Raw genomic sequence first — 26,944 nt, forward strand, 5'->3', positions numbered from 1 at the left:
ACGTATGCATGACTCTCGACCGAATCGGCCCTGTTAACATATAAATTGCCGCTTAACGGCGAGACAATCAGTCGCCGTGGAAGCCATGGCGCGAAGGTGACGATGGTCGGTTAAAGAGAAAGGATATCCAAAGACGAGAGAGTTTGAGTCACGTGACGAACGAGCAAAGGAGACGAAGACGGATCGTCGAAGAGGAGAACGAATAAACGTGGAGGGGGGAAGGGTTGAAACAACCGACAGACAGAGCCCGAACAACGAGAGGGACAAGCGTCTGGAAGCGGTAGGACAAGAAGAGAAATAACAAGAGGAGGAGGGTAGCTCGGGGGGTTGGGATTCAATTCAATTTCCTAAGAATCTCTTTAGTGTTTGAGATACAGCCAGCGAAAGGATGCGCGCCAGCCTGAAGGGGACGAAGACAGAAAGGTAGGACTAACTAAGAAACGGCGGAAAAGAAGGGGTGAAAACGAACCAAAAAGAGACGAACTGCCCTCTCTCCTACAGGTCCACGGTAACGGAACACAGGTAAAACGAGATAGAATCGTCGAAAATTCAATGGTAGAAAGAAACAACTGTGGAAGAGCGCAGAAAGAGAGGTGGCCACAGAGAGCGTGCGGAGGGTGAGAGCGTGTTGATATCGAGGGCGACGAAGAGGCGGATAGCGCACAGCGGAAGAAGAAGGAAGAAACCGAAAAGAGAAACTATCTTCCTTCTCTTTTCACTCTTCGTTGCTGGAATAGTGAAAGCGAGAAGAGGCAGCGAGGAAGGGTGACTAAGTGACCTAGGGTGCCGGGAGTGCAGGGGAGTAAGGATTCTGTGCGCGGGCGCGAGGCTGGCGCAAACTCTTCGTGCAGCATCCCTCGTCAGTTGCAAGTCAGGAACTGTCGCGTCCGCGTGGCGTGTGAGTGGCGAGAACGTCCGAGTGCGCTCGCGCCCCTCAGTGTCGCGGTGTATTTTTGTGCACGGATTTCTTCAGATTTCTGACAGTAACGTAGCCAACTGTTCGCGGAAACAGAAACCACGGAGTCAGAGTCGAGTGGACCCGATGATATTTGCCCGCGCGGCTCGCGTCCCTTGACACTGTTCGCCACGTTGCAATAACGGAGAACGGAAGTTGCGGAGAACATCCACATTGCCGATGATCGTCGTTCGAGGATCTACGAGCGCTACCAGAATCCCCAGAATGGATAAAGACGTTCGACGGAAGTGCGGGAAAGTGCGACGTGCCCTGTTCCAGCTGCTGCTGATAGTGGGGGGTAAGTTTCTTGGGGGGTGCGAAACCATTCGAGCATCGACGAGATTTTAACGAGACCAGTCAGTGACGAATTCTAAATGAAATGTACATGCAATGGATTTGATAATGATTCTCCATGGTCCCTGTAAGGAAAGTTCAAGTTAAGCAAGTTGAAAGAGGAAAGTTAAAAACTATGCACGATCAGAGGGGGTAAATAACCCTTGGTTCGAAGTTGATCCTCGTCTGGAAGAAGCAACGCCGATTCTTGAAGTTGCGTTTGCAGATTTGGTTCGACCCCATCGTTCCGTAAGCAGAATCTGCTGATGCAGCAAAGAGCAAGGATTACTCGCGATCTTTACCCAAAATGGGGGTAGTTTAACGTGGCTCTACAGCCTGCCAGCAATTGCATCGTTACCGTGACTTTTGTCCGCTCTTCCAAGATCTTACTAGGATTTCGAGTTTATGCTCCTTGGAACAATTAATACCAATAACGGTAATATTATCTAACCGGTGGTATTTAAAATTCTTCGATCAACTTTTGCTTTTATTCTTCGCCTTTTAGTCTAATTCTTTAGCTTTTCTTAACATAGCAATTTTGCCTTTCGAGGAACACATTTTATTCAACAGACATTTATAGTCCAATCTCTTTTATTGTCCCTTTGCAGTCTGGAAAAATCCCTCGAATATTTCCTCCAATTCGCTTTTAATACACCCTATCTTTGGGCATCTCGAATGTTGACCGAATTTTTCGTACATTTTCATCGGATTTCTCTGGTTTTAACGGGATCCTCTAGCCAGCAGTTGGTTTGCAGAATTTTCTGAATCGGCTCCTATTCGATCCATGGCTTTTCCAGTAGACTGATTCGAGTCTCGAGAACGAGACTGGATACGTACCTAGACAAATCGCGACGAATACGCGCCGGAATGTACACACACGCCGATTCTCGAGACTCTTTCTACATGCAGACGAGTTTCCAAACACTCGTCTCGTGAAAGTTCGATATTGAAATTCAGTCCCGTCGCTTGCTTACTCGATGGAATGTAAATAATATTTCTCGCGACCGAACCGCGATTTCTCTCCGTGTCATTTTTATGGAGAATGGATGACTCAACGCTTCTTTCGAGGATGACGACCAGGATCGAGAATCGTTTACAGTATGTTTAAAGTTCGATTTTATGAGATCGATATGGAACAATATGAACCATATCTTTTTGTAGCTTCCAGAGATTCTCCACATTTTTCTTCTCGTGTTGTTTCACTTTTGCGTGACACTTTTATGCAAATGACTTTATGAAGATAATTGAATATTTTTGGCATCGTGTTTGAAAGCTTTCGCGGTTGTGAATTTATTTGATCAACGCTAACTTCCTGATTAACGAATTGTCATAATATATATAACAGATTATTTTATAATATAGATAATACATGTACAACACTTCGTTAATTTCAATCTGCTAATCATGCCAGTCTTTGTCTTTATTCCGTCACTTCCTTAACCCAGGTCAGGTTGTTAGAATGTGAAAGGTGACGAGATTGAATAAATCCACGCTCCCCTGTTCCAACACGGAAGCACACAACAACGACGTGTTTTATGCTTTCCTCGAACTTCTCTTAATGAAGAAATTGCTCCTTCCTCTGCCTTATCTATGCATACACCGCCGATGCTCCGATTCGTTCAACGTTCACTCCAAAAGAAAGCATAGACTTTAGATAGAGCACTTTGACTTTAATCTGGTAATTGCGGTTGCGCGTTGTCCCCATTGTCTCTTCTTTTATTTACAACTCTCTCCTTTCTTCCTCGTGGTTTTTCCAATTTCTTGTTGTCGTTCTTGCGAACAAAAGAAAGAAAGGAAGAAAGAAAGAATGGAAGATGAACGTAGAACGTAGAAACGGAGCTGTGCACGCGATACTCTTATTTCGTTTTCGGGGAGAAGCTATCCAACGTTCCTCAGCGCGAACGGAAGGCTGGCCCGGTTGTTTAAGGGGAAACTTCCCGAGTAAATTCTTAATTCAACGTGGCTGCGCGAGGCGCGCGTCTCGCCCGAGATCCCCGCTGTTCTAATTCAATTTCCTCGTTTTCTCCTTCGCCGTCACGCTCGAAAACGAACCGTCTCGAGCCGTGTGGAATAGAGAATCTAATTCGCCGATTGTGCAACCTCTTCGTGGATCCTTCGAAAGGATTGCTTCGAACGGGTCACGGTTTTCTGGTTATAAAATAAAAGCATTCTTTCATAGGCACTCGTTTTGATGGATTCTGATACCTGTCTTTTCTCCTTCGTTTCTTTTTATAAAAGTCACGCTGAATTGTATCGGTGAAATTGATTGGATTTTGATGCGAAATATTTTGAAATTTCTTTCGTATGGAGCGTGGTTGATTTGAGATTTCTGACACTATGCCCAGTTAAATAGGATTTCTTGATAGCAATTGACGGGACGACGTGGAACATTTAAGTAAAAGATCTACAGGACATTTTACAGACGATGTTTGCGTTACCCGTAAAAACGCAATAAACGACGTGGACACGTTGCAAATGCAAAGCCATAAATAGCGTACCCACGACCATTAACTTTGCCATTCGGTGTTCGCTATTTGGCCAGAAATGATATTCATTTATTTTCAAACACAGAAATACAAATCGCTATGTGCTGCTCATAAAGAGAGCAGATTTTTCTAATCTATCTATATACGGTATATTTCAAAAGTGAAATATTTTTCATTCCAATTCATCCTAAATCCCTATTCATCCAATCAATTAGTATTATGAAATAATAAAATTCTACAAAATAAATTTGAACTTATATCCTTAATAGAAATTCCCCGCATAAATCTGTGAGAATTCAACACAGTGAACAAAGGATCATGGAACAATTCATTCGATTTTGTCGAAAACATCTGCTGTCGAATTGTTCTTCATTGTTCTCCATTTCGACAAGCGTCTGCAGAGACGACAGTAAACGAAATTTCTTAATCTAACGACGTCAATTCGAAGCTGCTAATTGCATCCGACCGTTGGCCCCGGGTCCAAGCTTTCTTATTACTGCATTTGTTGCGAACAGGCCAAAGTTGGCTCGCGCCTCTGCTCAGCCAATTATTCTGAATTACTTGATCGAATTATCCGCTCGTCGGTTACATCGTTTAACGAGCCGCGCGACGAGAGCTCTGCGGTCGAAACGCCGACAACGAATTAATCGTCTTAGCGCGTGAACTTTCAACAATCTCGGTGCTTATAAATCGTCGATCTCTGGTCATAGATTATTAATTGAAAATAGTTTATGGCAAGTAGAAATCGAGCTAATATATCGGAGATAGATGGCGGTGCAGGGACGTTAACGGAAAAGAAAATTTGGAGAGGAAAATTTTATTTTTTCCTGCGACAGAATTAAGGCTCGAATTATTTTAGTTCGTAGCGAAAAATTCTGTAGAAACGTTTCTTCGTGGCAGATAGTGAAAATTGCATGGAACGATTGAAAATAAAATAGAAGACTAAATACTAATACTAAATAATACTAGAATCATACGTACTATAAATGAAGGTTAATAGTGCCAATTATATCGTCACAAATTCACGCTATAAATGTTACACGAAATACTTAAAACCTCAACTCAATTTGAAAACATCAAGACTTTAATACCTTGTGATTCGGGATCCCCATTTCGCATCCATCCTTCTCCATACCGCAAGCAGAGCTCCTAAGATTCCGGCATAGCCTACACAGGAAGGGCTGTACTTCTCCTAACAAAGGTCAGAACTCGGTAGGCAGTGCGGTTTCTCTAGCGGAAACCGCGGAACTGGAGCACCAGGGTTAATGACCAGCTCGACGATATCGGAGATCTGGCAAGGAGAAGGAGAAAATCTGTTAGCGGACGTGGCCTAGTAATAATCATCCGGCAAGCGAGATGCATTGATTGCTAGGTTCGTGTACTTGATTCAGAGACTCGAGTGTCCACAAGCGGAAGGTCTATTCTACCGTCTTTTCGAGTCGTCTAGGATCAAACGATGGCGCAGTCACGAACGCGAAAGTAGACCAGGCGAAAGATTTGCTGGGAGCCATAGGGTATTCAGGATGCGCCTTCGTCGACGATACATTGTTTCCTTTTTGATTTCTCTTCCTTTATCTGTCTTCTTTCTATCCGCGCCTCTTTTCTTTCTTTTTCGTCTTCGTCGCTCCTTCGCTTTGAAATCGGAGCACGAAGGATGCAGAAACGAAGAACGAGGGGTGGAAAGTGGTAGGTCGGTATTCGCGCAGTTCGAAGACCTCATCGACTTCCACCCCCTTTTTCCGATTGTTCCACTCTCTCCTGTTTCAACGGTTGGTTCGTCATCTATCTGCTTTTGCTCTGTTCTCCCTCGGAAGAAGTCTTTCTACGTCGGTCTCGTTCGACGCACTAGGAAACGAGCAAGGATTCCCAGAGGCACGTTGGCCTCGGACATTCGATCCTGCTTGCTGGTTTCACGGAAAACATGGACGAAGAAGAACGAGAGAGGAACGTAAGAGTGGGCAGAGAAAACCGACTCCAAGCGGGTTTTATTTCGTTTTCAACGGGTCGAACGATGTCTCCTTTTAGCGATTCTTTCATCTTCCGACCGTTTTGTAAACCCTTCGTGCTCCGTACCCGTTGTACGTGTCCGGAATTCCTTCATTCCTATCCCCCTTTCAACCCTCTCACCCTTATCGGTCTGTACGAACGAAAGACGAGCTCCTTTCGAGGCTCGAGTTTTATCGCTCAGACTACTCGGTCGCTCGATGATTCATCGAGGACCAGATTTGCATATTCTACCCCGTTCCTTCGTTTCCCCGTGGTAGAACGTTCGAAGGATAGTCCGCGGATGACTATATTAAGTCAGCGACGCGTTGATTAATCACCTACCCCTTGGTTTGCCCAGATATGATGTTTCCAGGTCGAGGCTCACGTTCAAGCCGAACCTTGCGACCGGGTTTCGTTAATTAACGAGCCTCTGTACAACCCGGACGCTGATTAAGGGTAAAAACTGTACAAATTAGAAGCCTCTCTGATAATTACTAACCGCATCGACAAAACGAAATGGCCAAAGATTCTTGAAGCGAGATCCGCTAATTCGTCTAGATTTCGTCGCCTCTTGCCGTGATTTTTACGCGATTCTGTAGAATCGACCGTAGAATGCCTCTCTTTTGAATAATATATTTTGAGAGAAAAAGATAAATAAATGTATAAAATGCAATTACATCGTTTCTGTTGTGTTCTTCTATTTTTCTTTCCCTGACGTTCCTCGTACGAAGCTTGTCTCGCGCATTGACATTTCCATCGGTTACGAGACTCGCATGAATATTCAAGACGGGTGCAAGCTGCATCCAAGGAGAATGCGCCTTTCCGATGCAGTATGCAAACATAATACCATCGTACCCCGCCAGTGTCCTTCTTTCCTTAGCATTGCTTCCCTAGGAATTTAGGATTATTCTCTGTCCGATATCCTGACGTCTGATCTAATCTCAACGATCTTCCAACAATTCCATTTCCATCTTCATCAACACGCTTAATAATATACCGTGTCTTTCGGTTCGTTTATAGCAGTAGTCTGACCAGAGATCATCCTATTTTACTAGCTTGTTTCTCTACAACAGCTTCCGGGGTATGTGTACAGCCGTGTTGTCTGACCAGTTGTCGTCTTGTTCTACTTGATCGTTCATAGCATAGTCCTGTACTACTTGCTTGTTACTTTATGTTGATCGTAGATTTTATACAGAATGTAGCATTAGTGTCTGTCCTGTGATGCAACTACTTGCTGGTTACTCCACAGTTACTTCTATGTAGGTTTCATGTAGGATTACTGTCCGACCATTGATTGCTCTGTACTACTTAGTGGTTGCTCAACGATAACTTTTACGAGATCGTATATAGGACTATTATCTGATCAGCAATCGTTTTATTCTATTTGCTGTTTACTTCACACTCGCTTCCTCCCACCGCTCGAAGAGCAGTAAATAATGTTAGTGATAGTAAAGCGCCGATAAATGTTAACTCGAAGCAATCAAACATTTCTAGAAATGAACGTAATCAGCGCCAACAATGTACCGTTTTCCTATCCATCTCTCTAGCCACTTCGCACTCATTTTAATCGAAGCACGGTGACACGAAGGGACAAAAGATCAAAAAGTACATGCGATCCATCCCCATGATACAAATTTTTGATTTTTTATAAATAGATACCAGAAGATATAGTGTATTGTCGAAAGGAACTTCGTACAAAATTACATCAATTAGTAAAGTAGTTTCGTAGCAGAGAAGATTAGCAGTACAGAAGTAGTATCACTGTAAAATCGTCAAAAACTAATTCGAAATTGTGACAAGGTGAAACAAAGCGGATATAAAATACGAGAATTAGGTGGAGGGACCATCGCAAGCCGCATACAAACCAACGGAAGGTAACGAACGAGAAATAGGCCGATAACGAGACTCGATCGAGGTATTGTACAACGAAAGGTGGAAGAGAAGGAGTAGTATCGTCGACGATGGTACCGGGGTGTTTCCTTTACCGCGTTACTAGTCCGGAATCGGAGCTCGTTACGAGCCCTCCTCAGGGCAAGGACGAGATTTTCATTGTAATAGAGGAAGAAGCGATCGCGGATTTTACTCGTTTCTTTATTCATCGCTCGCAAATTGTTCACCTCGACTAGTAGAGTCGTGGCCGCGAGCAGAAGAGGAAGAAGGCAAACTGGAGACTAACGAAGAAGTCAATTAGTTTGTTACACCAGTCGTGCACGATTTTATACCGATCGGAGTGAAGGAATTGCCACCCCATTTCGCTTCTTCTGGTTTGCTTTGAAATTTTAGAATTGTTGAGGAAAAATTTATGGGAGAACGTTTCCTTGTCTATGACAGACATTTTATTAAAGAATTCGATATTGTTGGAAACTGTTATCTATTAATGGAACTCGTATCGCAATTAGGTTACGTTTCAATTGTATTTTTTTGTTGTCTTACAATAAAAGGCACGTTCCTTTCTTCCTGATTTAACGCGAGTTTCCCAATATGTTGTATCTATGAATTATTCCACTACTTGGTAATAACTCGACACAAGGTATACAAGCAAAGATTTCGGAAGAAAAGGATCGATGAAAGAATTTTGGTAAAATTTTCTTGCTTCTTCTAAGTGGAACAATTTGCCGAAGCTTCGTCAACTGAAAAGAGAGCTAGTTTACTCGAACTGAGCAAACGAGGTGTCCGGGGTGTCACGATCTCCAACAAAGTTCTGATATCAGAGGTTCTTTTTCTGGTACAGTCGTGCGAACGAACTAGGTTGCTTATCGATAGACACGTGTATATCACGGCTCGTTTTAAGAAACGAATGCCAGTCGCGTGAGTCGAAAAGGAACCGATTCTCCTTCCTATCACCGATCGATTCGTAAACATCCCTCTACCTCTCTTCTACCAACAAGCACGTCTCTGTCCTCTTTGAATAATTTCTTACTAGGACGAAACGAAAAAAATCACAACTAAGCGGATTGTCCTTTGATTACGGAAAAAATATTGCCTCTAGATCAAGAAAGTTAATTTCTCTCGAATGTTTTATCGAAATACCGCAAGGGTTTCTTTCGAAACGAAAGAACAATTCGATAGATCTCACCAAAATTTCTAACGCCTCGATAAATTTATCGATGGAATTCAAATTTTAACAGCTTAAATGTCGCTATAAAACGCGACGTTGCGTATCGGAAGTCACGAATAGCACAAACCAATTTTCCTTCTACATTTCGTTCCTCTCTGTTCGCGATACGATCGTTTCGCGAAAATTCATTCTAACGGAGTACGTAGAAGACGAGAGACAGACGTACGTGACGATTTTTCGGAAACGTCGTTCGCAAACAATTCGATGCAAATCAAAGCGAACATTTCTACAAGAAAAAGAAAGGAAAATAGAAAAAGAGAGAATAAGTCTACGTGACAATTTTTTAAACGTTCCACGGTAGAACAACCCTCGAGAGAGTAAACAGCTTCCCCACCCCTCTCCAAGAGCGAGAATTCCGCGGAATTTGCAAAAACTCAACGCGAGAAAGCTTCGCGTTTCCTATGCCAGTCGAGTCCATCTATCATGGCCTGTATGAATTCCTGTAACGTTCCCTGGTTTCGCATACACATTTCTAAAACTACCCTCCAGCGGCGTATATTTTCAAAATGGTAAATCGCTGCACTCGTTCACGACGATGGTTTGCGACGCCTAAGAAGCTTCCGTGCGCTCGAGTCTCGTCCTTCTTACGTTTTGTTTGTTACATACCGATCGCTTGCTCGACGTTCGATTTCGTAGGATGACTGGTTTCCAAGTACCACGAGCAACCCTCTTTCCACGTCTGATCTTGATTTGTCGCCATTCGGTCGCGTAATACGTGCAGAAGCACGCAATCCGATCTGGCCGCTAGGCCGATAACAGGCGTAAGAGACGCGTATAAATTTGTAGACAAGCTTACAGCCCCTTCGTATATACTTTGGAGGGGGAGAATCAGGTGTGTAGATTTTCTATCGCGGCTAAAGCTTATTAGAGAGTACATTATCGTCGATCTACCGCATTCGTGCAACTGAGAAGATTTTATAAGAGAACTGGGAGCAAGGGTGTTTCTTTTTCTTCTTTTATAGGAGGAATTTTCAATTTTGGAGAACGGGTATTCGAATTTTTTCACGGAGAGGGTTGACCGACACGAATAGCGTTTTCCAATTTCAGAAGGTGCCAATTCAAATTTTCTGGAAAAGAGATTTCATCGATAGGGAATTTTCTAGCTGCTGTAGAAGGAAATTTGAACTTTTTTGTGGCAAGTGGTAATCAATGAACGATGTGTTTATACTTTCTGAAGGGTGAAATTCGAATTTTCCGTGGAGAGGATTGATCGATGAATGATGCTTTTTCATTTTTAAAAGCGGAAATTCGAATTTTTTCCATGCAGAAGATTAATCGATAAAAGTGATGATAACGTTTTCGTTGTTCGCCTGACACGTCCCAAGAGCGAAAACGAGGACAGGCTACATAAGTAAGAAACAATTTAGAAATTCGAAACACCATAATTCAAATGCCAGCTAATTTTCTAGCGAGCAAAGGTAATGCTCATTACGCTAATGAGACTTCCATACCGTATTCCTTCTTACTGATATTTATACTACAGAGACTGTATATCTCTAGAAAACATAAATTTCCTACGACAATCTGTCTCGTTCTTTCTATTCGTTCTTTCTATAATTACTTTTTAATTTCTACGAACAATTGCATACCGTTTAATCCAATTAATTTCATATGCAATTACCAATAACAAATATATTAATTTTTCTTTATTCCTTCTTTATTCGTACTATCGCAACTCCTCCACGGTATCCACAGATCTCTTCCAAGTACTAACTACGGTAAGTTCATCTCTTTGGGCAATCGTAGGAAAAAACAGAACTGGGAACGAGTCCAATTAAAGCTCTAGCAACTCCCTCGCTAATTATCAACATAACGAAGCGAAGCGAGTTTCCTCTTTTTTCCCTTCTATTAAATCGAGCCAGTGTACGATTCGACTTTAATGTAAAACCCGTCTTATCCTCTTCTCCATGTTTCAATATGTCGTTCCGAATTAAGGATCGACGCGATTCTCTCCGCAATCTGCTCGCTTGTTTACCGTCACGCATTTTGCGGATGCCTTCGGTGTTCCACGATTCCGATTCGACCAGAAGTGTTGAGCAAAGACGACGTCGACGTTCGTTTCTATTTGTTCCGTCGACTCATGGGCGACGCGCTAGAGAAACGGGAACCTGTTTAAACCGGAACCTTCTCCAAGTTTTACCGGAAAATGCTTCTGTCGACTGTGTTTCGTTTCTCTCAAGGTTGGATTAAAAATGTACTCTTTTCGAAGAAGAAAGACAAACTAAAGAAAAAAGAGTAAAAAGAAGATTGAGTCGGATGTCGATGGTTGATGAATTGCAAAGTTAAAAGTATAACGTTCAAGAAATGTTGTTCGCTCGTCGAAGCGGTTCGATCGTTACCAATTGAACGAATATTTCTTGAACGAAACACTAAACGCTTTTTTACGTTATCCGAATTATAGACGATTGACTAATCAATTCGCTTTTGCACCGTTGTATTTCGATGACATGGTGAACGGTGTATTTTGAATTTTTCTAATTTTTCGAACGCGTCCATTAGTAGGTCGACGGTTTAAAGAGAGACGTGTTTCGTAATTAATTAACGGTCACCGGTTTGCGTATGATTCAACCAGTGTCGGAACTCAATTAAAGCGAATTATTCATTCATTATCCAGCGTGTTTCCTAAGCTGATTCGTTACACAACAAGCGTTATCATGGAGAGAGAAACTACCCCCCGTGTTCCATTTCGAGCCTCCATTTCTCAACGTGTTGCGAGCGAAATTTTGCGTGTCATCGAGGATGGCTGGTTGTTTCCGACGGCGGAGAGTTCATGCTAGTTTTCGTTAAATGATAATATGTTACACGGTGGTACCGTTGCCTTTGGATATACATATATATTTCCGCTGGAATCGCGCACACAGAATCGCAACGTATTCGAACACTTTTACGAATTACGTATGTGAAATATTATGTACATTGTACGAAGCATTTCGAAAGTTCATCAACCAACATTCGACTATGATAATTATACTGATGAAGTTTGACAGAAAATTCTATGGAAATTAAGAGGCTTTTAATACGCACATAATATTTTCTAGAGATAGCAAGAGTATTCGATCAGTCAATTATCGATTATATGGATAAACCTCGTGGGATATTAAATGTTTTAACGCTTTCATGAGTCACTGTATGTTACGTGTGACTTCATTTTGATCTTGCTACGTCGAATCTTTTCCGCCTCTCAATTCTTACAACATCGTATGTACTTGTTTTGTCGTGAAGAGTTTCTTTGAAGAAGAAATATTTCTCGATTGCTTTACGAAGAGAAAGTTTTCTCCTTTGAATGACGGTGTATCTTGACTATGTTCTGAGGGAAATAGGTATCAGAAATTGTAACAAGAAAATATGATGCGCACGACAACAGAAGAAGAGAAATGTTTATCGATAAGAGAAGAAAAAGGGAGAAGCCGCGGTGCAAGTAGTAGTGGAACGTATCGTGTCAGGCACAGGTTGATATTTCTTAAAAAAAAAAACAAGAGATACAAAGAGTTTTCAATCCCATGCTTTTTTTATATATACAGCGTAGAAAAAAGAAAAGAGAAAAATTGTAGATAGATGTCACGTTGGATATGTATCGGTGTAATACGGAATCACATCTCAATTAGCAAGAAATTAGCTACGATTATTACGCGATTAATGGTGTAATTAATTGAATCAGAGTAGCAATAAACCACTCATGGCTATTAAACCTGAATTACCGAGTTATGATCATTAGAAACCAATTATGGACGATCAGCGTGTTCGCTGATTAGTTCATTAACTTATTTCATCGTTATGCCTATATTCGACATTTAAAAAAGCAGATAAATTGTAGCAGTTTTTCCTCCATTGCTAACTTTGGTTTCCTTTAAAAAGTCAATAAGATTACCGTTGTCTTCATCGAAATTCAAGTTCGTCGAACTTGAAATGACCGCGATGGGTTCTACATTTCGAGCAAAAAATTGAATTCTTTACGCGTGCCTATAAAAATACGAATTTGCATAGAGAAACACGCTCTGATCCTCTGTAAAAATTCAGAAAAAGCTTTAGCCCCGAGGAAGATTCGCATTCCGCGGGTCACGGTGAAATAAACGATCATCATTTCGAAATTTGGCACGACACAATTGCTGGCGCGGAAATTCGTAGAAGCCGGTCGAACCGGGGAACGTCAATCGGCCGAATTCGATTGAATTCATTCGCGGGAATTGAGAGGAGCAACGCTCGTACCAGAGTCGATTATTGCGAACGAGCATGGTCAGGCCGTTTTGCGGCACCCCCTGCGGTTTTCATATTAATTCTCTTTTTCCGGTATCGGGGAGAAACGTTTCTTTTTTTTTTTTTTTACTCTCGTTGGTTCATCGAAGAGGAACGGGAACGCGACGGTAATTCGACTATAGCGAGCGCGTAGTATCGCGAGTCGGACGAGCGTTTTCGATTTTTGCGCCAGGTGTCCTTCCGTTCCTCGTTTCCGAACGATTTCATTGTTCCAGGTGAATTCGATCGATTCTGCTGGATCATAAAAGGTATCGGAGGCTTTTACATTGAACGGAATGGAATTCACGCTCCTTTTTGTCATTTAAAATGCTGAATTAAAATTGTAGGCCACTTCTTTCCTTTACTTTCCTCCTCTTCTCCTCTCCTTTTCGTGTTTCCTTTAACTTTGATCTTTGATAAATAATCTAATCTTCGATAAATCTAAAATCTTCAAAAAGATACGCGATATTTGAAACAGAGTAAAAATCACACGAAAAATATGCATGCAAATTTCTCAGTTCAAAGAAGAAAATCTTCTCGAAATAACCAAGGATGTAAGAGGAGATGATGCTGATATCTGAAAGGATCTCTGTAGAAAAGAGAAATTTAAAGAGAGGCAGTTGCGTATGTAATTCCTTAAACGACCCACATATCGGTTCCCTCGAAACCAGCCACGAACTGTTCCGCAAATGTTTCCAACGTTTGGAGAATTTTCGTAAGAAGAGACAATTTCGAATCAAGTGGATGTTTTTATCGTCGGAAAAGAGCCACCGGAGATTTCCTTTGCAGATTCTTTTTTAAACACGTCTACGTCCACGGGGACGTTCCCTCTTTACATGGTTTTTAATTTCATTCGCGTCGAGCATTTTAGAAAGGTTTCTCACAAAGGCTAGCGAGACTCTGTTGCTGTGGGAACGTTATTCTTTCAACGCAACGACGACTTATTACTACGATGAGTTTTTTCGCGTTTGAGAGGTTTTTAGCTCTTTGAACTCCTTAGAAAAGGGGGAAAAGGTAACAGAGACAATGAATGATATTCCCTACTAGAACGACGCGTATATGACATTTCAGAATCCTATCACTCTCTCTCTCTTTCTTTTTTTCTTTCTTTATATCTACCTCTCCCTTCTATTTCGAGCGTTGGAAAATTGAAGTTGCAACGAGATGGAACCGATTGCTTTCTTCGATCAATTCACCATCGGTTTTTGCTGGATTATGGTAGCGTAATCTTCTCGATATCTATTCACGCACAAAACCACTTCAATCTGGACACGGAAAATTGCGAAATGAGAAGATACCGAGCGCTGGTGAAATTTCTGAGAGATTCTTCGCGAGATGAACGGGAAAAAGTAGACACGAAGAAGCTGAAGTAATTTAGCATGGATCTTTAATAGAGTCTGGCGGTTTTGTCAATGGAAATTATACTTCGCGGACACCAGCAACGAAGAAGTGGAAACAGTATGGCCTACGCGACCATTTTCTGGCTCTGTGAACCGCAAAAATGTCGTGAATTCGTCGGGTCGCGAGCTGGACGATGCGCGTGCCTGGTCACGCTCGGTCGAGTGGAACCGAAACCGGAACCTATTTGGAGAATTACATCCGGAAGCGTTTCCCGTCTCTCCGTGCTGTCTTACCGACTTATTTATGTGGCCGTCTTTTCCTTAGATTCCACGGTTTCTTTTCGTTTGCTCTCTCCTTTGCTTCGCTTCGCTTTCCTCCCTTCGCTGTGGCAATCGATGGGCAAAAAGCTGGATTTCGTTTCTCGTTTGGCTTGTGGGAAAAGCGTTTGCCTTTGCTCTTTGGCGTTTAGACTTCATTTCTGAATTATTTATTTTATTCATCTCCTATTCCTTACAGCTTCATAATTGATGTGTTCTAATAAATAGTTTAATATTAACGCACGCAAGGAACGAAAATTGTAGTTTTTAATGAATTCTGGAACTTTTTAACGAGTTCTGAATATTGTTAAGACACTCGACATCTTTTATTTAAGTGTCGTCGTAACTGGTAATCGAAGCAGCAATATTTCTTCGAATATTTTACTGAATTAATATTTGTTAAATATTTGGCCAATATTCCTTAGTATATATCCTGTTAAATCAATATTTCTCAAACTATCGTATTAAATTAATATCTCTTATCGTTAGAATATTTCATTTTATAAATGTATACAATACCGTAAAAGTATCCTAACAAGCCCATTCACTTTCTTCCACGAACGATGTTGAAAACTCACCTTAAGAACGCCCCTAAATTTCCAACCTTTAATATCCTCTATTCCCAAATTCCCGTAACAACCAGGAAACAGCGATAACTAGAGGAAATCAGCGAAATCAGCATCTCGATCACTCCTTTCATTTTCCTTCAGAGAGTCGCGCAGGAAACCAGAATCAACGGAAGAAAGCAAAATTATTCCTCCGATAACACCGAGACACCGTAATCCACGACAATGAAGTCAAATAAGAGGAATAAAATAGGAAAAATCACAGGTATGAAACCAAACGTTGATGGTATTGCAGAGTTAAAAAAAAAAAGAAAAGAAAATTCGAGCAGAGTTAAAAATTACGAGGAATTCCACCATTAAAAAGCGCCACCGATCTGATTCCGCTTCTCAATTTTCCGGCTGTGTCTCGCGGCGACACAATGGCAGGCGCGCGACGACAACCGTTCGTAGAATGTTTACAATAATCTGAAGGAAGAATCTGCGGGGGCCATCTATAGAAATACAAGAGAAGGGAAATGTCGCAGTACGGAGGGACGGGGTGGCGCGTGGATTGTTGGATGGCTCCATTTTCCATTGTTCCCGTTCGGAGAACGCGCTGAGATCGCGCGTTTCTTACATTGCAAGCCTGCAGCTTTTATAACGGTTGCACCCGTAGCGCGCGCGACCGAAGAAAGACCCGACGATAAAAGAGCCGTTAAGCCTTCGGGAGGAAGAGAAACAATGGGACAGCAGAAGGGATGAGGGGCAGAGACCCGGTGTCCAGGCAAGATCGAGAGAGAACAACGGATCCACCAGGAAACTTCGGTTCGTTCCTCGAGTCTGGCGTGGAATGGCGCGCGAAAAAAACTTGTTGCTATTTCCTGCTGAAATTGGGGGCTGATATGGTGTTGCATCGATATTGTTGGCCATTCTGATCATTAAAGTAACTTCTCTTGGTGCTTGAGAATGTTTCGTGAACTCTGCGAGTGAGAGACGAGGATGGAAGAATAAGAAAGTCGTAGTTTGTGTGCTCGCGTTTGGTTTGACGCGATTGCTTCGTGGTTGAGAAAAATTATGTCTCATATATACGCATACGAAACGAAAGAATAGAAAAAATTATATAAAATTAGGGAATAAAGTAGCTGGGTGTAAAATATATTGTGGAAAAGTTGGTGAATTACGAATTTGTAACTTGATCAAGAATTTAGTATTTGATGACGATATCAGCAAAATACTTCAACGTGGTATTTTCAGTGGGATTTCTTAGAATGTCTGACGAGCGAAGAAGCGATGTTTTAAGCCGGCGAATAAGAGCAGGATATAGAGGTTGGAAATCAATAGAGAAACAGACGAGAAAGGATACGGAGTGTACGAAAAATACAAGGATATAGAGACGGAGAAAGCCAGAAAGGGGAGACTCACCTTGGAGTCGAAAGTTTTTCAGCCAGCTGCGAGAGCCGTTTGGCTATTACCGAGGATCACATACTTCTTTCACTGCATTCTACTCCTATTTCTTGCCAGAAATGGTGGCGCTATATCACTATTTCTACGAAATCACCGTTTTCCAACAAAACTTTCCCCAATGTTCAAGCGAATTAAAAATTTACATGGAGGAACAAAAAGTTGATTATATAAAATGTATCTTTTTTTCCAAATTTTCTGTAACCTCGATTCTTCTGAATTCTTTGAGATATTTCTGGCCGAATTACGATCTTCTACTCTAAGGAAATTTCTTGAGATTGCGAAGAATACGAGAAAGTCGTTATCCGCATACGCGATTTCTTATTTCAATTTCTCTTTTCAGAATCAGTCAGCATACTGCGTGATTTGTACTCCGAGAGTTATTTTCTCTAGAACGAATTTAACATTTTTTTTTTAAAGTGCTTATGTTCAAGTTACGGTTATATTAGAATTTTCCTTGTCGACGAATTATCATTTATATTTTCATAGCACAGGGGCCTGGATTTTCTATGGATTCACTGAAAAAGAAGGAGGTACTGCTAAATGTTCTTCGGCGTGTTTAGGGGCAGCCGCGTAAGCCACAGAGTGGAAAATGTAAGCGGATCATTGTGAATTTGTTGAAACGGTGGGAAGTGGTGTAGTAGACAATGCAGCCGCTTTTCTTCTTAAGCGAGTTATTTTAATTGAGTAGAAAAGACGAAGGCTCCAGTTCTCCCTATTCATTACCGATCTACTAGAACTTTAATTTTTTACACTCTTCATCCTCTTCGTTTACCACGAATGTACTACGATCTAACCAAATTCATCTCGGCTTTGCATAACTTCAAAATTCTACGAACTTTTCTTGAAAATAACCCCTAAAAGACAGTTTGCGCATCATAATAAACTAACGACTGATAGAAGCGAGGTCGCTGTTAAAATACTAATTTTTTCTTTCTATTCATCCAACAAGTATTTTCTCGCGTTGAGATAAACCGTTTAATCAACTACACCTATTATTTTCCCTAGCACACAAATACAAACTTGTTAAAATTCGAGAAATCCGATTTATCTTTCTCGAGAAACAACCGCGCGTTATCCGGCGCGCGATTGATAACACGCAAACAGTCTCAGTAAAAATACGGACACAAGGATAAGAAGATCCACCCTCTGGAAGCCGGAGTTGCTCCGTAGGAGTTATCCGTGGCAAAACGATAAGGAGTGGCGCTCGAACTCGGTAGAGGGGGTGTAGTTCGAGGCATGCAGCTTCCGTTCGCAATAATAAATGTTATCACCGCGCGGCACGAGGGTTGCAGCTGCAGAAGAAACCAGCTGTTTCAGTTCGTGACGATAAATAGGGTGATTCCTTTCGGACCGGGGAATTTATTCCGGGTCGCAGTGGTAGCCAGTAGGTACTTTTAACAAAATAATGCTCTTAGGCTGGGGCAACAAATTCTCGAGGGTGAAACCCGGGGATGATACGTGGACGAGCCGATGTCGTAGAAGGAACGGGGTAGTTGAGCGTCGGAGACGGGGATGGCAACGTCTCCTGCTACACCAGCGGGCCACATTTAAAAGTATAATTTTAAAATGGCGTCGGGAACACACGAAGTGGCTCATAAGCATAATTTATGCGCTCGTTTCACCTTGCTCCCACCTCTTCCAGCCACCTTCTTTCCCTTCCTCTTTGCAATGTCGAGTGTCTCATTGTTTCTCCAGGCCACTTTTAATAAAGGATTCACCCTCTCCCCTCTCCGCGACGACGAATCCCGGGGGTAGGTTTTTTGTTTTCCGTAGCACCCTGACAGCCAGCAGTCTCTTAGCGTTCCTTTGAATTCGTTTATCCCGCGACTTTCTTCTCCGTCGTCGAGAAACACTTCCTTTCCTCTTTCTGTTCCGAAATAGAATCGATTTTTAAAGATGGATCTGCTGTATGCAAGCTCGAACGTTACAGAATATTAGAGGAAAGTGGGGAGAAGGTACGAAGCTCGGTATTATTCCTCGGAAAAAATTAAACGAGTCTTTAACGAGCGTAATCAATTGGTACGATCGAGTTAATCGATACGACAATTACGTCAATTTCTGCGCCGTTAACCGCACCTACGCTATTTCTATCTCTTATTTCCGCTGGCTTTCACCGGCAAAGCTTGCAAGCGGTAGTAGAACGAGAAAGAACAGAGGAATGTAGTAAAGGCAAACGTAAATAATCAACAGCGAGAACGTTGGGCGAGCGTTATCCGGAAATAGGGGTGAATTTTCGTTGCGTCTCTTTCTCTCTTCTCCGTGCGTTTTACCGTGAAACTAGGCGTCGTTTAATAAGTAGCTAATCGTGAAAACGCAGCCGCATTCTCTTTGTCCCGTTTTCGACTGACGGAACGCATTTGAACGTTAGAAAGAGCGAGATAAGGGGGTGAAAAAGAGAGCAACGGAGAAAGTGAATTCGCGTGGAATTGTGGGGGAGTTAGTTAATTATTCACGGCCAATTTTCCGTTGCTTTGACGCGGCTCGCCGCATTGACACACTGAAGCTCGACGTAGCTAGACATGGGAAGTTCGGGAATTAACTCGGAAACTCGACGAAGAAACGCGGAACCCCTTCTGTCGAACCCTCGGGATGCAGAGTTTTGGAAACGATGGTCCGGTTGACAGCGTATCGAGGAATCGTTCTCTGTTTCTCTTTCACCGAACGAACGTTCCCTGTTTCCAAGTTCCTGAAGACTACTTTGACGAAACTGCGTGGCTTAGGGGATGATGAATAGGGGTTGGAGATGATTCGCTGGTGAATAAGGAAGCAGGATTATTTGGTTGAGACGCAGCATATAGTTTCTTGTTTCTTGTAAGATATTAGTATAATTCATCATATACCGTAGTGTATTATCACTATAATCTTCTCCAAATTCAATTTAACTCCAACTCGTATCGTAATTTCTGTTTTAATTTACCCTACAATTTATATCATAGCTTTCTGCATGAAATTGTAAATGTATTGTACATTTTATATGAAATTACCTAGACGATAAGTATACACGGCGAAGAAGAATTTTCGTGAAAATAACCATCGCGATCATTCTACTTAAAATCTCACTATAATATCTAAAACTGATACCACTCGATGCTGAAACGTACGGTATAGCTTTACAGCTGCTGCAAATGCGAATACAACATAATATCAGCTTCCGTAGATCCGGAAACGAGAAACAGAAATAGTAGCTCGTACTGCGTAACGTTTACCGAGACAAAACAAGCTGGAGAACTGGGTTTTCGCGCGAGATTCGATTGTCAGAGGAGTCAGTGTAGTGCCAGCTAGTACTGAACAAACGAAAATTGAAATTGGCGCTGGATGGAAACGTCACGCGAGTCGCGCGTGAGCATTATGGCGAGCAGTTTTCCTTACTGGAAATAATATTACCCTCGGGCGTTAATAATTCCCCCGTTTAATTTCGTGAATCAGACCGTGACAAACGTCGCAGAGGTGCACGCGGATGGAAACGTTCAGCTTCACGGTAACGTGTTTATTATGTAATTCTTCGCACAGCCTTCTTCCTCCGTTCCTCGCCTCCGACAACGAAGAAATAATTGTTTCCGACCTCTTGAGGAATTACGTAACCGTATAATTTAAACAAACGAACAATGCGATTCGATGTAAGAGAAACATAAAAAGAAATGACGAAGTTTCTATAAAAGTGTTTGCGTGACAGAATCGATGGAATTACAAATGTCGAATCTTCGTATCTTTTTTTTTTGTAAAAGTAGCGATTAATATTTTGCTGCGACACGAAAATACACGTATGTGGAAAAGTTTCAGTATTACGCGTTTCCTTCAGAGCCTAACGAACCTTCGAAATGATTCTCCATTATGCAGAAGCGTTTTGCACCCTTCGCATCTTCGATCAAAGGGATATGTCATTCACAAGGCGTTTCTAATTGGTCGAAACCGTCAATCTTTTTCCTTGACACGATTTCCAACGGTATTATGTGGTTCGAATCGCTTTCACTAAACGGTGTTCGCCGTTTAACCGCGTCCTACCCCTGGCAGTCCTGGTTTTCAGTTTACTCTCGTCTACTGATTCATCCCTGTCCCCGTTGCCACGGCTAACGCTTCGCTAACTCGAAGTAATGGGCCGGCGGCGTGTTAATCGTACCGCGCCTAAGTTAATTAGTCGAAACTCATAATCGTGCTGTTACGTCTACGGGGATAAAAAGGGATGATTCGCGAGGTGTCGCGTGTGGGACAGTTTCACTGCCACGATTCCATCGATAGTCCACCGACTTGCATAAATTTACACGTTCAGTCACGCATCATGCAGTTGCGCAATCGTCGAACGATAACACGAGATTTCGTACGGTTAACGAGTAATCGAGAACCGAGACGATATTTATACAAATATTCCGTCTTCTTCGTTTTAAAAGAAATACACTCGCGCTACTTTTCTAGCGAACCTCGATTATTCGTCGTTTGATCGAATCGTACAGCCAATCAATTCAGAATAACAATTTCAGATCCTTAGAATTAAATCGAAGCAAACTAATTGAAGGACTTGCTCCGTCGCTTTTTTATTTCACTACTTCCCCAGACGATTCCTTCAGCTTTCGCGTTCCCGTCGGGAACTGGCGCGTCACCCTTCATATTTTCCTCCACGTTTTTCAGCGGAGCCTGTTTTTCCATCGGCTCCGTTTTCTTCCCGGAATTTACCGACGTCACCGAGGAAACGTTCTCTGATTAATCAGCGACCCTCCGTCGCCCTGATCGCTCAACGAATTTACTCGAGTGCCCCGGATGAAAGCGTCTCGTAGAAAAATCGCAGAGTTTCAAGCTTTTTCAAACGTCGATGGAAATCATCCCAATGGAATGCACGCTCGGTGCCTCTTTTGTCGAGAAGAAAGGAACAGTTTTGAAAAATTCTCCTCGCTTGATTTTCAAATAGTTAGAATTAAGGTTGATGGAGCGGTGAATATTCAAGATGTTGGTTTATTGTCTCGAGGGAAACTGTCTAAATTGTAATTGCCAGGGTCTGTTCTGCAGATATACTCTAGTTTCTAATAAACTGCTACGCCCTTCGCCGCCGCACCATCTCTCAGGTTATGTATAGAGCATAGGTCGAAACTTTAGGGATCGAGAGTTTTATTAGGGTTTAAATGGCGAGCGGAGTGAAATTGTATTTATGGCCGGGCTAAATTCTTATAGATAGAGATACTTTATCTGAATAATATTTTAGAGACTATATCTTTGAAATAGTAGCTGGACTTGGTAACTTACGTTCGATGGTCTCGTAAATTTCTGAATTTTTCCGTGGCAATGAAACGATGCTTGAAAGTGACCTGAGAAACAGAAAAAAAAGAACGACGGTAAAAATAAATCGAAGATATTTGACCAGTTTGTGGGCAAATAAAACGGTGGTAATAATAAGCTGAGAATGTTTGACTGATTCATTAGAACAAAACTTTAATTTCAATCCAACTTATACTTAATTTCTACTCAGCTATGTAATTAAACACCCTGTATATCGGAACATTACAACACGTTTCACAAAGTAAAAACAATCAACAACATAACACGCCTCGTGATTACACTTTTACATCGTGAAAAAAATTCAATTCACCGCCCTCTTACGACACCGATTTAAATTCATGAATTCGTTGGCATACAGGGATTCCATTTCCTAGAAAATTATTAATTGCACATCTGATTTACTTTTCGCGGAAGCCAATTAATCCTCGCGGCACGACTTTCAGCTCCGTAATTAGTTTCATTTCTACATTAATAAAAACCGCGATAAATCATAGAAAATTTTAATTAGAAACCCAAGCGCTCACACCCCTACCAATCTGAACTCTCGTTTGCTCAACATTATTGTCACGTAACCGAATCGATCTCTCTCGCTGTGACGATTGCCGAGTCGAAGTCACAGTTCGTCGTTATGAATTTTTACCGACTCACCGCGACAAAATCCAGCCAGAATTGTAATCTGTTTCCTTTCTTAGACGAGTCTCAGCCTCTGCTCTGCGGAAAACAGGTGGTTCCCCCCTGTCGATCGCTAACGAGTCTCGTCAAATTCACGCGAGATACATTTCGATCGTAACTGGGTCAAACTGTGTCCTCTCTCTCTCTTTCTCTCTCTTTCTATCCGGTCTGGATCGTAGCTCATAAATTTTTCAGAGGGTCACGTCGTGCAACTTCCTTCGCTTTATTGGCAGCCAAGGAAGCGGAATCGTTCCACGGGTTTCCTGTTTCACGAAAATTCCTTCCCCGTCGTGATGCGCGTGTTTCTTTTAAGAAAAATATTCGAAAAATTGAGATTAGTCGAGATATAAGGGGAGAAGGTTGAAGAAAACCAGATAACAGGTGGTTGTTGCATTCTATAGAGTGAATAGTTATTTTTGATAATGGCGAGGAGGAACGATTGTTAGTTCGCTATAAGTTTTGATGGATGTGTTCAAGTTTGTCGTTTGAAAGGGAATATTCCTTTTCCAAGATCGATGGTACTTTTATCATTGGAAGCAAATTTTGGGAATTGGAAATCGTGGAGAAATAAAAGCACTGGAATTGTTAACACGTCGGATAATTATTGCGTGGAAATCGACGCTCGTTCAAAGGAATTTCTAGATCCATGAATTCCTTGGTAAAGGTAGGGGGCAAGACTGCTGGAATGGAATGGTACTTTACGGTAGAGGGATTGCGGAAACAATAGGCCGGGAACAAAGGCGACAAAGTTTCGCTTGGTGGACTTTATTAAATGAACGATAATGAGCCAGCCGCGTGCATTTAGTTAATTAGTCGTAACATCGAGCAGATCTTGCCTCTCGATCTTGGTAACTGTGCTCTTCACGGTTTAAGCTTGTCTTCTTACGCTCGATCGAGCGTACAATCTCCCACGAACTGAATAATCCTTGTTATAACGATTAATACGTGCGATACTGTAGTTCTCTTTATGAATATTTAACGGTTAAACAATCGAAATTAAGATAATAAAAACGTACGTACTGTAACAAAAATAAACGTTCGGTGTTGAATGAATATAAGGAGAAACGTTTGATCGAAAACATTTTCAATTTTTCTGTCAAGTCGCAGAATATCTTTTTGATAAAAATATAAGACTACAACAGAGTACAAGGTTTTTCGAGAGAACATTAGATCGTAGCTTTTTGAAGAAAGTACAGCAGTCGAGTTACAAAATTTGGATATAAAAGTTTGAATATAAAATTACAATTTTTTAACGAGGATACAACTTTTGGAAAAAAATAGCTCCGACTTTTAAAGATAGAAATTTGAATATATAATTTGACCGTAAGGAGAGGAAAAGATCATCGAGTTACTTCATCTTTGCATAGAAGTTTACCAAAAATACATATAATTTAATTAATGATTTTAAGCAACAGAACATGAACAATTATGTTGTTCCAAAGTAACTAATATTCTCTGTATGTATCCATAAAGACAACGACAAATTTTAGCAAACACGACGTGCATTTTCTGCAATTATGTCAAATTCTCCGGCACGGACACCTCATTTAAATCGAGTCGATTAATCACTCTGTTGTCGGCCACAATCGCATCGCGGAGAATTAATTTTAAATCCGACGCCTTCCACCGAGGAATTCGCGTGGTTTCACCGCGAAATTTTCCCCCAGGAGAGTCGCGTAATGATTTAAAATAGCCACGGCCAGCGGCCGAGTATTTTCCACTTTTTTCTCTCCCTTCTCTGTTGTACTTTCCTTTTTCTATCCTTTTTCATCTTTTCTCTTTTCGTTCTTTTAGCTGGCAAAATTTATGTTCCGCACACTGTGTAACGCGGCGGTTCGTTAGACGAAGTTTTAGCCGCTGGTTTGTGATAAGATATTTCTCGCGTGCACTCTTCTATGTCCCCGATTTTCAATTAACGGGTAACGAACGAGCACCTAGATTCTTTTGGCAACGAATCGCATGAAAATGAGCACGTAGAATGAGTTAATACAAGTAGAACAGAGGTTTCAGCGTGTTCTCATTTTATTTCAAACTTTCGCGTAATGAAGATGAAAGGGAAAAGTTTCTCGCGAAAATATGTAATTTAGGAAATAATTATGCAATTATCTCTTTCACGGGACTACACCTTTTAAATATTTATTACACCCTACTTAGTCATTAAACCCTCTTAACTATTTTCCCAAGTATTCAACAGTTTCAAGTTCTTGGATGGAAATGAATATTTCTTACATTGAAGAAATGATTCGATATCCTGGTAGCGAATCTCAGACGATTCGTACCAACTAACTCGTTAGAATCACCCAGCTTCCAAATTCTTATCGCTATTCGCGAATTTTCATCAATTTCAGCGTATTAAATTATCGCCACTTGACATTATCGTAAAAAGCGGTCGATTAAACGCGCTAGCCGAACTCTTCGCGACTTTTTGTACCGATCCTAGTGTTTGAAACATCTGCACCGCTTACACGGTCAACCTTCTCCAGTTTAGAATTGAGGAACAACCTGCCTGAATCTATCAACGCTTGTCGTTTAGGTCATAAGTGGGACCAATACTGTGCATTTCTCTTTTTCTTACAAGTTTTTTTTTTATATATAACGCGTTACATTATACGTTGTAGACTCAAATTTGGAGCCTTACAACATAAAATAATAATTTTTGCAATCGAGTAGCTAAGCCACGACTAAGATAACTCCATTTTCTCAACGCAGTATGAAACATAATCACCTGTTCCATCATCGCCGCCCTAAAAGCAGATTACTTACTCTGCTGCACTCGGTTATTGGGTAAATTTATACAAGCCGTTATCCCACGATATAATTCCATCCTCATACTATGCGACTTAATTAAATTGACTTAAATACACGCAGAATAATCGCCAAGGTTTCCCAGACCTTTAGAAATTCTACAAACAATTGCGGTCTATCTGTCACTCGACGGGAAACTCGAATTTTCAGCAGAGAAAGACAGCTTCGACTTATTTCATTTTTATTAGAATTCCGCGACGGTCGTCCTTTGATGAATCTTTGATGCGTATTTCGAAACTCGGATATTCGAGGTTTCGGCTTGGAATTTATCGCTATAAATACGTGAATAGGGTAGCCACAGTAGGGGGATTCTTGTACCATAACGAACGATGTTCGCATACAAATTTTCTTAGAAATCGTTTCATTTCTCAGGCATTTCTTGTGATGCAGTAATTTCTTTATCTCAATCACGCCCTATGTTTCTTATATTTGCTAAATACATTCGCTTTTCATTGATTATAAAATCGAAGAATTGAATTTAGCAAAATTTATAAAAGAAATAAAATCTTCTATTCTAGTTACAAAATTCCACACGCACACACAAAAGAAATATGTATATATATACGTAATAGAGAAATTCGTGTCATTTGACGCGCGAGTTTCTCGAGTTCCGTGGGTCTAAGGGCACCCGATTGTCTGCCGGACCTTCCACGGGAGAAAATTGCTTCGGCGAGGCAATCCATTCACTCGCGAGATTATTTGTCCGCGAAAGAGACACGGAACCGCCAGAGGTCGGCCCATTAAAATCCGAATGGAACGGTCGATAGGAAAACACTTATCGTCCACTCGAACGACAAGATGTTGGCCGGAAGTGGAGGCGTCGAAAGGCTCCTTCGTTGTCGGTCCTTTCGCCGAACAACTCCTATTTCATCGCTCCGTGCAACGTCTTTCGGACACCGCTCGTTATATTTTATTTGATGCTCGGAAGAGCCGAGGCTTCTCGCGGCTTTTCGAGTCCCCCAAAGAGGAGGGGAAAGCACCTCGATTCTTAGGAATTCAATCAGCTCGGCCAATCGAGCCTGACAATCGAGTAATCCGGATTGCCAGCTGCACGGCTCAGCGTTTATCCCGGTTATGGGGGTAACGGCTCGATTAAGAAGCAACCGTGTCGCGTCGTTCGGTCTCGTGGCGGATAAAAGATATTTAATAGAGTAGTCGAAACTTCGTGATAACGAATACAAATTTTTGTAATAGTATATATAGGGTTTTATTTATTCAGAAATATTAGAAATTAGGGTTTCCAATAATTTCTGTCCTATATGATAAGTTTATTGATAGATGGATCTATTTATAATGAATTAAACAGAAAACGATGATTACTTAACGTAAACTAAATACAGTAATGTCTTATAACTAAGACAACGAAACGGATAATTTACAACTCACAACTAATAGTTTACAATTCATAACAACTCGACTCTCAA

General features: G+C 41.5%; 1 protein-coding gene across 1 annotated transcript in view; it reads left to right on the plus strand.

Annotated features, from left to right (window-relative positions):
• Positions 1-849: 849 nt before the first annotated feature.
• Positions 850-26,944, plus strand: part of LOC117205838 — a 133,915-nt gene continuing 107,820 nt past the window's right edge. Inside the window, exon 1 of the mRNA XM_033444596.1 lies at positions 850-1,253. Within this exon, the coding sequence (XP_033300487.1) occupies positions 1,136-1,253 (118 nt within the window). The 5' untranslated portion in view covers positions 850-1,135. The remainder of the gene's footprint in view (positions 1,254-26,944) is intronic.

This window comes from Bombus bifarius, unplaced genomic scaffold, assembly GCF_011952205.1.
Source record: "Bombus bifarius isolate JDL3187 unplaced genomic scaffold, Bbif_JDL3187 scf7180000007993, whole genome shotgun sequence".
In the NCBI taxonomy this organism is placed as follows: Eukaryota; Metazoa; Arthropoda; class Insecta; order Hymenoptera; family Apidae; genus Bombus; species Bombus bifarius.